Source organism: Castanea sativa, chromosome 10, assembly GCF_040712315.1.
Source record: "Castanea sativa cultivar Marrone di Chiusa Pesio chromosome 10, ASM4071231v1".
Classification (NCBI taxonomy): Eukaryota; Viridiplantae; Streptophyta; class Magnoliopsida; order Fagales; family Fagaceae; genus Castanea; species Castanea sativa.
In genome coordinates this window covers 20,441,724-20,455,580 of record NC_134022.1, presented here as the reverse complement: position 1 = coordinate 20,455,580, position 13,857 = coordinate 20,441,724, and the positions used below count along the sequence as shown (strand labels likewise).

The following is a 13,857-nucleotide window of genomic DNA, read 5'->3' as shown; positions in this document are numbered from 1 at the left end:
ATAGTTGTAGTTGAAGTGTGGGTCACGATGTGGTTCATAATTGTGGTCGGGGTGTGGATCATGGTGTGGTTGAAGTGTGGGTCACGGTGGTTGTGGGTTGTGTCGCTTTGGTGGTGCTGGGTGGCGGTGGGTTGTTGTGTTTTTTTTTTTGTGGCGTTGATGATCGGAGAGGGTGGTGTTGATGGTCTAGGTTTTTTTTTTTTTTTTGGTGTTGACGGTAGATTATGGGTTGCTAGTGGTGGTGGTGGTGTCAGGTGTGTGTAGTGCAGCGGTGGTGGTGATTGTGGTTCTTGAACAGAAAGAAAGAGAGAGAAAGAATAAATAATGTGTTGTATTGTAAATGATGATGATTGTGAGATATATTATTTTATTGTGTAGAAATATTATTTTAATGAGTAGAATAGAAAAATAAAAGCTGGGATGCTGAAGGTATTGTAAAATTGTATTATATAATTGATAAAGTGACTTTTTGGGTGGTAAAATATGATAGAATTGAAAAAACCATTGTGGATGCTCTAAGAGCATCTCCAATAGATGCTCTATATCTATTGTTTGGAGCAAAAACCAAAGAAGTTGATTCCGTACTGTACCGGCCGGTACCGCCGATATTTACCGTTCTGATAGCTCCGCCGGTACAAAAAGATGGTTGTTTCGTTCCGGTTTAAATACCGGTCATACCGGATCGTTCCGGCCATACCGGAAAAAATACCGCATTTTCAGCCGGTAAATGCTTACTGGACCGAAACAAGAAAAAGAAGAAGAAAAAAAAAAAAAAACGTTCTCACTCTCTCATCTCTCCACTCACGGGCGTCACTCAAATGATCTTCTTGACTTGCAAAACCGACGTTCTCTTTCTCTCTATCAGATTTACTTTCTTTTTTCTCTGGCGTTCTCTTTCTCTCTTTCCTCCAACGTTATCTTTCTCTCTGATTAGCTTTCTCTTTCCTCTTCTTGGTGCGTCCAACACTCCAACTGAAGCCAGCCTTGATTTGCTTTCAGCTTCTTTAAACAGCCAATGACAACTTGCAAAGTTTATTAATAAAGTCAAAAGTAACTTTTTTACGTCAGATTTTTTTTATTTATTTATTATTTTCCAGCCCCTAAGACCTGTAAAAGTCCTCTCAAATGTCAGTTGTTTTATTTCTCTTTTCTTTTTTTTTTTTTTTTTTTTGAGAATGCGTGAAAGGTAAGCTTAATATTTTAAATTTAACTTGATTTTTAATTCTTTTTATAGATATAGATGTATAAACTTGGACTTGGGCTTGGGCTTGGGTTTAAGATTACAAATTAGTTTAATCTATGAATTTATATATATATATGGGCTTTAAATACTATTTATATTTATTTATATATATATATAGCGGTAAACCCGAAACGGTACACCGGTATTGACCGGTATCCGAAATATATCGTACCGCTAGTTAAACTGGTACAGCCTCCGGTACGATATTGACTCCCTTGGCAAAAACACCACTGTTCACACTCAAATTGATTCTCCATCTCTATTTTTTAGATTAGACTTCAAATGTTTTTTTCTATTATAATAATAAGGTATTGAATAAAAAAATGTTGGAAGATATGTAGTTGTTAAAAAAAGAATAAATAATTAATGAAGAAACAATATTTATATGAGATAGAGAAAGTGATAGAGAATTTGTTGAAAAGTATATTTGAAAAAGTAGGTAAGTAAAAGCTAAATATCATTGTTCACTGTCCAAACAATACAAAAATTTAGATAAACTGCTGGAAATGCTATAAGGTGCTAGGTTTATGGAAGAAGAATTTCTCTTAAATGTTGGTCAAAAGCTTTATAATTCAACTATTTGGCAACTCCTAATACTCCTGACTCCTAGTTTAAATCTTCTCTCTTCGGATTATCAAATTATGAAAAGAAAAAAAAAATTGAAGTGTTCATCTTTAATGGTAAAAAATTTACCTAAAGGTAGTTTTTTCAAGTTTTATTTAGGATTTATTGTAATCATTTATAAAGTTCATGACGATTTAGGCCGAATACAAGATTCAAAGCATGTCAGCACTATTTGATGTATCACAATCTTTTTCACTATATTTTTAACGTTATTATCATGACATGTGTTGTATTGTATTATAGTGTCCTCAAGTCACATAAATTTTTAGGTTAACTTTGATATTATTTGTCGTGACTCAAATAAGCACCCACATCAATATTATACATCCAAAAGAATCAATCAATTTACCATCAAGATCCCATAAAAAAAAAATAAAAAAAAATTTACCATCAAGATTTATCCTAATCTCTAATACAACCAAATCAACTTAGTATAAACTTGATTTAATATATTGCCAAAAAAAAAAAATGGTATCAAGGTATTGCAAATTTCTTCATTTTAAGTTATTATAACAAATGTTTCAATCCTATCAAAAAAAAAAAGTTTCAATTCCTATTAATTTTTTTTTGAGAAAAACACACACACACATATAAAAGAAGGGAGATGAAATAAGAGAATACACTCACTTTTTTTCTTTTTTTTTTTTGAGAAGGGAAATACACTCACTTAAAGCTACTATTGTGACCGAGTATTATAGTTATTGCAATTAAATATAATATATACGATAATTGGACAGTAGACATTAATGTAAATGAACGGGAAATCTTGCGCTGCTATTATTTCTATTATTATTAATTATATTGCGTTACAACTTACATGATACAATGAACAGCACATAAATAAAACACGAGTTTTCTGCCTAGCTTTAGCTTTATGAATTTTTAGGTACAACATAACCAGTTGGTCCATTTAGAGCTAGTATGTCCATTCCTTTGGAAGAAATATCTCTGGTGAAGAATTTTGATTTTGGGACATAACGCAACATTGTGCTTGTAAGTCCTGGTCATTCTTATTTATGTTTGAATTGCAATCTCTATCTTTGGTACCACTTTTGGCATCTGAAAAATACAGTCTTCTCTGTTAGTGATAGATCAAACATAACTAAGAAAGCTGCTAAAAAATAAAGATCCCAATGATTAGGAGCAAAACCTTGTCGAGGTGATATTTGCAAGCCTAATGCATGCACATTGAGGTTCAGAGCTTGAACCACTCGAGAAGGAAGGAGAACCGGAGAGCAAGCTGCATAGTAATAAGCCCAAGGTTATATCTTTATGTAATGGATATATGCAACTCAAATCTTACATGCATATGGCAATACGAGTACTGCATATAGCTATAGGTGAAAGAAGTATTGCATGAACTTATAATTAAATTGTATCTTATGTAATGTAACATTACGCTCACATGTATTTAGAATCTATAAGTTTCACGTTTATGTGACAGATGTACAATATACATTTGTTATATAAAATACTTTTCATAGAACATAAACACATCATGATTCATGAGTCCTAGTGTTAATTTGACAAAAACTAAATATAAATATTAAGGGTGGGTTTGGATAGGGAGGTTGGCGTCTGCGTTTCCGTTTCAAACTTTTTTTTTTTCCTGCGCACAGATTTTAACAGGAGACATGATGCACTGTTCACCATTGTGCGTGAACAGTAACCGCACAGTGGTGCACTGTTCATATACTTTTCAGCTTTTTTTTTATTATTAAAAATGGGACTCGTAGCACTATTCACACATTTAAAAATTATTTTGCTACAGTGTTTTCAGTTTTCAGCTGTATTCAAACGAACCCTAAGTATAAGACTAATTTTGATTATTAATTTAATTATGATCAATTATTGATAAATGATCTTCTAGTCAAAGTAGTATTTGACAACAAACATGGCTACATATTGTTGCTTGCAGGCACATACATATACATTGAGAAGTATGAACACGGACATAATATGACACAAGAACAATATGATAATTATTTAAAAATTAAGACAAGACATGATAGAAATATGACAATTAATTAATCAATTTATTATTAATTGAAATAATTTATTTATTTTTATTTTAAGTTTTCAAAAATTAAATAATAACTATCAAAATCTTTAAAATATATATAAAATTAAAATAAAGTTTTAAATAAATTTTCCTCCCCAAACCCTGAGAGAATGAATGCAAGAGTGTCACCTATGTGGGTGTTCATACTGCATATTCAACACAAACATACACCTTGAAATTCAAAATAGGTTCAATATTGTACCTGGCTTCTTTTTTGATTGGAAATTGGTCTCTGCCCTTTGTGGAAGGAAAACTCCAGTACCGCATGATCTTCTTCCCGACTCAAGGAAAATAGCTTGCATTCCAGGTCCTCCAGCTGCCCAGTTGGGGCCATTTTTCCGTCTATGTTGTGGTCTTGAGCTAGATTTATAATTCTGATGACACATATTCTTAACTGTTACTAAAGATATCAATTCTCTCATTTTAACAAGTTGGAAAAAAAAAAATTGAAATCGACTATCAACACTTAATCCAAAAAAGAAAAAGTGAGCATCAAATTGAAACATTAAAAGCTCTAAGCTGTGAAAATTTATTCATTCTCAAATTGAAAAGGTGAGAATGAATTAGATTTCACAGCTTAGATTGTTATTTTTATTATATTTTTTTAAGTTATATATTTTTACTGGATCTTGATTTCACAACCTCATGCTCTAATAGGATAGAAGAAAGAGTCAAAAACTGCAAACTCTTTAGCAAACATTGTTAAATTTAGCTAATAGAAAAACTCTCACGTGATATCAGCCTCCAATCTCAAGATGCATGAACAACTTCCACCAATTTATTTAAATCCGTCACAACTAAATACATGGTTTCTAAACTTATTCTTTCACTGTTAGTTAGGCTTTAGCAATGTCAAAAGCTCAAAGCTTTAGATTCCTATCAAGCTTATTATTTTATGCCTATCTATAGAAAATCTAAAAATACGCGCCTTCAAATATATATATATATATATATATATGACCGCTCAGTTATAGATAATATTTGCAGTATATATCTTATTTTATTAAGAAAAAGAAATGCTTTTGTAAATAAGTAAGAAGAAGGTCAACGTGGATGGGGCGGTTTTTAGTCACTAGCCACTAGGACCTTTGGAAATTGAAGCAAAAGCTATGAAGGTTGGGTTTCGTTTACTTGGGATATGGGTATAAGGGAAGCGATCTTTGAACGTGACTATAAGATTGTATCTTTGGGGTTATGTACACCACCTATGGCTATCTCGAATAACTTGGCCAAGGTATCTCTTAAGTTTCAGGATTTTCGACTAGTTCAAGTGTCTCATGTTATGTTTCAACGCAATAGGCCGGTACATATATTGGCAAAGCATACTAAAGATATAGTTAATGGTGATAATTTTGTAACATAGATAGAAGAAAATTCATCGCTAATAGAGTTAGCTATTACTCATGATGTTATTATTTCCCATAAAAAAAAATGTTATTACTTATTAGGGTTACAGCTTGACTGTTTGAATTGAGTCAAGTTTCAGCAATTAAATTACCGATAATGTGGCCTACAATAAAATTTAATCCCAAAATAAATTGACAATTGCAAGATTTATTTCAAAAATAGTAAGGCAACTCAATTCCCCCGAGGAAAAGGTGTTATACTGTCACCAAATGAGCTGCCAAAGTTAGAAAGATTTTTTGTTGTTGTTTTGTCTCCAAAAAAATAATAATGATACGATATTTATATTCTATCCCTACAATCTCAACAAAAATTCCCTTCAAGGCCATAATTTTCCTTGATTTCTACTAATATCGTCAAAGGGAATAATTTTTTCCCACTAGATTAGAGTCGTTGAAAATAAATAAATTAATAAAATAATGTTAAAGATACAAATTATTTTACAAAAATTTTTACAAATTGTTGATGTAGTGAGTGATTATTGATAAATGAAAATGTGATATTAATAGTGGGCCTAAATGAAAACCAATAAAAGGTTGGTCATGTCAACATTTTTACTCTAATTAATATTCTTCATAAATTTGCATCATTCAAAAAGACCCCCTTTTTTTTGCTTCCAAAAGGGTGGGAAAAAATAAATAAATAAAAGAAGAAATTCTTAAAAAAAATTTCATTCTTCACTAGTCCTTAGTAGTGTTTAGTAATTTTCTTTCTTTTTCTTCGGATCAAATAGCCACATCTCTCCTACATCAATTTATGCAACGCTGAGCTTCAAATGAAAGTCTGTTAGGTGGATGTGGATGATCACTGTGTTACAAGTATGCATCTACTACTACATTGCCTATCTATAACCTCAGTAATCAGATCAAAAATCTTCAATATTCAAAACAATAAAATCCTAGCAAACCATATTCTTAACCCAATTTCCTTGGTCTTTAAGTAACAAGAACAACAGCAACATTAACAAGAACAAAATTTTCTTCCTCACGCTAGAGAGAGAAAGAGAAACATAGAAGAAGTACCTGCGGGAGTGACTCTTTGGGCAATTTACGATGATGAAGTTGTTGTTGTTGGTGGAGTTGGTGGTGTTGCTGTTGTTGTTGCAGCCTCATATTCACCTAAAAAAAGAAACCAAACACGAAGAATTTAAATCAACCAAAAAAAAAAAAGATTGCATTCAAAGTAGAGGTAAACTCATGGAGAGGAGAAACAAGAAAAAACGAGTGCAACATACAAGTTCACAAACAATTAATAAACCCAGAAAAGCAACTACCATGTAATAATAAAACACGTACCTTTGTGTCACAAGCCTCATCTAGGACATGTGAAGGTAACCACAACATTCCTTCTTCAAAACCGACCTCACAAACATCCTCAGCAGCCATGAGAGAATGAAAGAAAGAAAGAAAGAAAGAAAGAAATTAAGGGATAGAAAGTGAAAGAGATAGAGAGGGGCTTATTATTATGTTTATGTATATGTATATCAGTATATGTAGTAGTTCCTTTCTGGTTTCTTGTTCTGGAAATGAGTGAGAGAGAGGCTTTTAAGCTCCAACTTCTAACCTGTTGCATAACTACAATAACACTATATAATATTTTTACGTGGAGAAAAAAAATCATATCCATATGTTTGGCTTCGGTGTGACAAAAATAACCACGCGCTTCTTTTACGCGTAATGTTTGGTTTCCATTTCGGTTTTTGAAATGTAAGAAATTATTAATAATAATAAAACATGGATGTATACGTGGAGGTGGGTTGGGTTGGGTTGGGTAAACCCCCTCTCTCTTTGGTTGTTGCAGGCTAGTGTTTATTCTTCACTTGATGAGGATCTACCTTCTAGCTCCATTAACCTTTTTTTATTCTTAATTTTTCTTTTTCTTTTTTTAATATATTTCTTTCATAATATAATTTTTAACAATGCTGATGGATATGCTATGCAGTAATTTTTTTTTATAATATTTTTTTATAATTGGTTAATATCACAAGTTGTAATTGGAATAACATCACTTTCATGCGAACCCATTATTGACAGCACAAATTTATTATATTGGGTTTTTTATCAAGTGAATTGGATTGGTACAAATGATGACACTTATGAGAACACTTTTTCTAAGCTATAGAACTGTATTGCTTCTTCTTACCCACCACACCAACTTTCCATACATTCTTTGAAAAGTTTGGTTTAACAAAGTGGGTTCCTTATCTGCTACATCTAAAATTTTCACATTCTGAAATTCTGACTTATGAGATTAGAGATTATATGAGTTCAAGGCATGTCATTAGGGGATTGGTTTGAGAACTTTTTTGTTTTCTTTTAACTAATCCATATTGAATGTGTTTTGTTTGATACTCTAATCAACTTAAAATTATGCGACTCACCTTATTTAACTGAGCCCCTTTTGATCATCAATCCGTTTGATAACTATTAGGGTGGAGCTGGTAATGACTAATGAATCAAATTCTTTGGATCAAATTATTACTAAATTTGGTAATGATTGGCTTCATAACCTGCCAAACTTTAACCAGATTAGTAGTAGGCCAACACTAAAATATTCTTACAATATTTTAGATAACGTAATATGTAAATCATTTTGGAAAGTTGAAAAGAAACGAAGTTCATATTGGTTGACCAAACTTCAAATTCAAACCATTTAGGCCAACAAAATTTGCTTTCTAGATGGGTCCGGGTCAAGGAAGATCTTGCATCCCTGTATTAAATGAGCAAATATCAAAAGTACACAAGATCTTTGGCTCACTCATACTACAAAACCTGCTGTTTTGATATAATTTTATCTAGTCATGAGAAATTAACTGAACAAATTGGTCCATTGAAATTGAAGGCAGCTGATATAGCATACATTAACATTGCCATACTACAGAACTTTCTAACATGTTTTTCCAATGCCTTTGGAATGGTAAGACAGTCATAGACACTAGGGTGGAGAAGTCATCGTGTATGAATGTCCTAAACCAACCACCAACTCGCCTGTAAGGTTTAGTTTTGGAAACCCTTCTTATCTCAGAAACATTTTCTTCCATTGGCACTCTAATTAAGAATAAGTGATAGAAGCTTCACTGACACACATTTTACTGGTTAATTTTATGAGCTCATGAGTCTCCTCATTCAACTGAACCTTATCCTTCTCCATCCGTTCTGCTACTATAAGTGGCATTTTGCCGGCTTTAGCATAAGTTCGTAGTAGGGAATTATATACCTCAGTACTCAAATGGCCAGCTTTCCTTAGAATGACTAAGATTTTCTCTGCCCCTTCAACATTGCCTTGCTCCTCATATTTCTTAAACACTTCTCTAACCAACTTTTCATCAGGATTCCATTTTTTCACACTACCAACAGCTTTGGTAAAATAGTCTAAAACCTTTCCCATCTGTTTCTGATTTATATAACCCCATGTAAGAAGCTCCCAAGTAGTGTAAGAAGGAGTGATGCCTTTTTCTACCATTTGATTGTAAAAGTTTTCAGCCATTTCCATCTGGTTCCGGTTGATGTAGGCTGCAAGAAGTATATTTGAAACCCTAGCATCGCCAGTCCCAGAAACGGTTTCCCACTCACGATAGAGACTCTCAGCTTCTTCAAACTCTCCAAGTTTCACTAGTGAAGATAACATGCAAGTATACTCAGCATCGCTCATTTTACGATATAATGATTTCATCTTCTTCCATATTCGATGAACTCCATCCTTATCCCTCATGTTTGTATGCAAACTTAGGACAGAAGAATACGCAGCTCGATTTTTCCGAAAAGCATTTTTCTCCATCTGTTTCAAAGTATATGATGCTTTTTCAGGGAGTGCTTTTTTTATGTACAAGTTGGTTAGTGCACTATATGTAACCCAATCTGGAACTATATTTTCCTTCTTTAGCTCAAGGAAAACTTTTTCTGCAGTTTCGACATCATTTTGGGAAGCACAAGCTGTTAACCATAGATTGTATGTAATAACATTGGGTAAAGTGTTCTTCTTTAGTTCATGAATCACTCCTGGGACCTTCTCTAGCTGCCCATTTGAGATATACAGAGAAAGCATGTGGTTGTAAGGAAGGGAATTCTTCAAGAAACCGCATTCGGACATTTTCTCCATCAGAGCTTCGGCTTTGGCAGACAACTTGTTTTGGACATAGACATGGAGAAGAGCTGAACAAGTGAGATGGCCTGTCATTTTATCAGGAAGATCCTCAAAGAATTTTTCTGCACTATTTACACCACGGACTTTTGCAATCAAGTCCAAGTGGACTGCATAGTCACCTGTTTGCAGCCTGATATCTTGCTGTAATGTCATCCATTCACAAATCTGCATAGACAATCGAATCAAGATGGTAAACTAAATGGCCTATTGGGAAGGATACAATGACTCAGAAGTCAAAAATGGTGAAACACACACATATCCAACTACTCACTGCAGTCAATTATAATTGACATTAATATAATAGATATTTAAAAAAGATAGCTGCATCCAGCTGAGATCTCCTTGGCTGTCCACAAAAAGAGAAGGCAGTTCAATCTTTGAGTAAGAGCAAGGACTAGAAATGAAAGGCAAGGAGATGACCCAAATCAGCGGTTTGCATTTTCTGTATTCTATCAAAACCTTAGAGTATGAATTTCCACTACCAGTTCAACTCCAACAAGTTATTTTTACTCTTTTCTTGGCAATTTTTTTTTTTTTTTTGATGAACCTTTTTTTGGCAATTAACTCATGAATCAATGACTTACATTCCAGAGACGCAACTTGGACCACAGGCATCAACTAAAGTAATACATCTTCCAATCCTACAATGCTAAACTACTAAACAAGAAGTTATCCGCATGAATTGTCATCTGACAAGATTAGAATTAAGAAATAAGTCAACTAACTCTGCAAGGTAACACAGGGCAACTGCAATCTGGCAAAGCCCTTGGAATTGCCTCATTATGTTCTCTATTGCGCCATCACATTTCCTCAAGCTAGCTATCTTTGGCAGCTATCATGCCTAAATGACAAGTAGAGATGACTTGAGATGCAAATATATTGAGCGTTCTCCAATATTGATTAAAACTTGAAGTTTCAGAATAGGCGGTATAACTTATTTTATTTACATAAGAATTCTCATAACAACATAGGGCCTAAATAAAGAAGTTGTATTTCTTTGTAACCAAATAATCAAATTCCAAAATATATATATATATATATATATATATATATATATATATATATATATATATATATATATATCATCATTGTTTTATTGGCACCAACAGAAGCATCTAACATGTCTGCAGTTAACGCATCTAAACTTCAACAGGTAATCACATTTGTATACATGTGGTTCAGCACATTTGTGACATGTGTTGGCCCATGTTTACATTTCCTAGGTGTTCAAGCATGCCTCCAGGAGCTATACCTGATAGAGTTGAGTTTCTCCCACCTCAGATTGGACAGCAGATTGGACCTATTGATGCTGATTGATTTCATTGGATTTTATTGATCGAGATTATGTTGATTGACATTGATTAATGGTATTAGAGGGATTTGATTTTTATTTCCATATCTGATGTAATCTCATTAAGAGTTTATTTTCTTTCCATCGTTGATGTAATTTAGGATCCCTATGTAAAAGCTGTAAAATTCACAATTGTGGATGCTTGACCATAGAATAATAAAATAATGTTGGAATTTTCTCCAAATGATTGGATTCCAGGCAACCTTAAGTTTCAATCTTCTCCAATCCATGTTGCTAACTTTAGGGAACCCACATATTGATGCCTAGGTTTCTATCTTTTTTTCACTGCTTGGTGCTTACTCCAAGCAACCCTAGGCGCAAAAGCCCACCTTTTTTTTTTCTTTCCATAATGGCTTGATGCTGACTCCTAGGTTCCATCTTTTGGTTCTCTTTTACTTTTCCCCACACACAACCCCTTTGAGAGACCTTTGTTCTGTATCACCTACTTTTTTTTTTTTTTGAGTCTTACATATTGTTCTGTATCACCTACTTGCATATTGTGTAAATACTCCACAAATATATCTACTCTGTCATGAGCGGTACTTGTCACTAAGCTCTAAAAGCTCCAATCAAAATCCACAATTAGTTGTCCAAGACGCACAAAGGAGGTGCTTTTCTCTTCCAACTTAATAAATCCCTAATACGGTTGTGGTTGAAAATTTGCCTTATAATTTTCTTTCCCAATAACTAGACTTGCAATGCTAAACCTACTCTTAACCATTTCCAAGCTTGGAACTGCTAATGGCGCATTTTAATTCCCATATTTCAACTCCATATGAGAGTGCAAATGTGCAAATGGAGCTTCTGTGAGGGTGGCACAAAATCAAGAATGTGTTGTTGTTCTCAAAAACTTCCAGCATATGCAGCTAGCTTGAGTGCATCTGCAGACCTGTAGTGCAATATTAATGAACCCTATTAGCTTTCGCTACGAGCCCTTTTATCTTTAAGGGATGACATACACATCACAGCTCACACATTAACTAGTTTGCGTATTTCTTATTTCATTAATCCTAACCAAAAAAGGAACCAGAACAATGACTTATCAATGACAACAAAACCTATAACATAATTCTCAAACCCTTTTGCACACAACTACATTAGAACCACCTCATCTTTCTTCATACCACTACACCCCAACTTCTCTCCTTTACAACTCCTAACTTTACACAATAAAAGCTGGACACCAGACTAGTCAAGTTGGCCACATGTATTTTTTTTTCCACCATTATATCTTATCCGAAGTCATACTCACTGTAAACCCGAATTCATATTTCATAATACCACACTAAATCAAGCCCTTCAACCAATAAACCAAATGCTACCAACCATCAAACATGGAATTCAATTCTCAAACGCTAACAATCCACACCAAAAAAAAAAAAAAAAAAAAACCCATCTTTATATAAAACTCCCAACTCCATTTCTAACAAAATAATCAACAACAACATCTATATTCACTTTACAGAATTTAAATGTCTAAACCACAAATAAAGAGAGTGAAAAAAGAGAGACCTCGAGGGCGTGTTTGTAACGCCTGAGCTTGCGCAGCTGACGGACGATGCGGTTGAGATCGTACTTGCGAACAGTGTGGCCTTCTTCTTTCCATTTCCGAATGGCGATGACGGCGCTGCGTTTTGCGTACACCAGACTCATAAGCCTCCTACCCAGTGTGTCTCTGCCATCGCCCGAGCTTTTCGTTGAGGCAGCGGCGGCGGCTTTTTCTTCCACCGCCGCTGCTACTGCTGCTGCAGCTTGCGCCGAGAAGCGGCGGGCGGCGCAAGCCAGGGTTGCACGGAATCGCATGGAACGAAGCAACATTTTTGTTCTTCTTATCAAAGTAGACACAGTCACTTCTGTTTGGTCTCTGTACTATAATTTGTAAAGTGTGTGTGTATGTGTGTTTTTTATTTTTTATTTTTTGTATTTGTATCTAATAAAATTTCCATTGTATTATAAATTCTTTCTGTCAACCCTTAAATTTTTTTTCTTTTTCAAAAAAGGGTTTTTTATGGTTATTATTAGTTTTTTAAAAACTTAATTTCAATCTCAATTGATGACTTTAATAATTGTGAAAAATATTATATAAAAATAGTGCATATTCTTAATATTTCTTTAAAATAGTATATAAATTTTTAATTAAAAATATAAATCACATGTGTTAAGAGTTAATTTGATGGCAAGGTTCATCAATAACCATTAAGTCCTTTTGTTTATGACTTTGGTCAAAAAACTTGAGCTCCTTTTGTTTTAATTTTAATGAAAAGCCTTACATGAATATAGTTTTCCACATTTTTATGTATTTGGTAGTATCCGATAAAAATGTGTCAAAATAAAACTATTTTTTAACTCCCTTTATTTAGTTTAGTATGAGATATGGTTGTTTTATAATAAAATTTAATAGAAAACAACTTATCTCGTGTGAAACTAAATCAAGGAAGTCAAAATATAGTTTTTCAATTCATTTTAAAGCCGCTACCAAACATAGAAAAATAAAATAATTTATTAGAAAATGTTTTTTGGAAAATGATTAATTTTTCATAAAATTTTAATATTTTTTATTTTTTATTTAGCTTATATTCATTGAAACAAATCATAGTATGTATGTAGGGAAAACCTCAAAACCAAAGAAGGGAAGAAACCAACATTAGGAAAATCTAAGTATCTAACTACAAAACCAAAACAAGCCAGGGCAAATAGCAAAGCAAAAAGTACTAACAATTAAACAACACATCTATAAACCATCCAAGGTCAAAATTGGGAATTAACCATGGTTGCCAAACTATATAGTTAGTAGGCAACGTTTTAAAACTATATTTTTAACTAACATCTCGAGTTTAAAATACTCTATTTAGGGCTTATAAATCAAGTCTCAAAAACTTAGTTTCCATGTTCTGATCATGTCTGATTTGGCATTTTTCCATGTGGCTTCCACCTGTAAATCGAGTCTCTAAGACTCGAGTTATATCTCGACCCTTTGACCGTCGATTTTTGCTTTCTAAGAATGACATGGTTTATCCACATGGAAGCCAC

The 13,857-nt window shown here is 33.4% G+C and overlaps 2 protein-coding genes across 2 annotated transcripts; both read right to left on the bottom strand.

Annotated features, from left to right (window-relative positions):
- Positions 1 to 2,630: 2,630 nt before the first annotated feature.
- Positions 2,631 to 6,848, bottom strand: LOC142611764 (uncharacterized). Its single transcript, XM_075783892.1, has 5 exons — positions 6,629 to 6,848; positions 6,356 to 6,451; positions 4,132 to 4,303; positions 3,018 to 3,107; positions 2,631 to 2,926 (listed from the first exon to the last, which is right to left on the bottom strand). The coding sequence occupies exons 1-5, from the start codon at positions 6,716 to 6,718 to the stop codon at positions 2,784 to 2,786; spliced, it is 591 nt and encodes a 196-aa protein (XP_075640007.1). The 5' UTR covers positions 6,719 to 6,848; the 3' UTR covers positions 2,631 to 2,783.
- Positions 6,849 to 8,093: 1,245 nt separating this feature from the next.
- On the bottom strand, positions 8,094 to 12,711 carry LOC142614248 (pentatricopeptide repeat-containing protein At4g02820, mitochondrial). Its single transcript, XM_075786827.1, has 2 exons — positions 12,340 to 12,711; positions 8,094 to 9,641 (listed from the first exon to the last, which is right to left on the bottom strand). Exons 1-2 carry the CDS (start codon positions 12,643 to 12,645, stop codon positions 8,385 to 8,387), a joined length of 1,563 nt encoding a protein of 520 aa, XP_075642942.1. The 5' UTR covers positions 12,646 to 12,711; the 3' UTR covers positions 8,094 to 8,384.
- Positions 12,712 to 13,857: the final 1,146 nt, after the last annotated feature.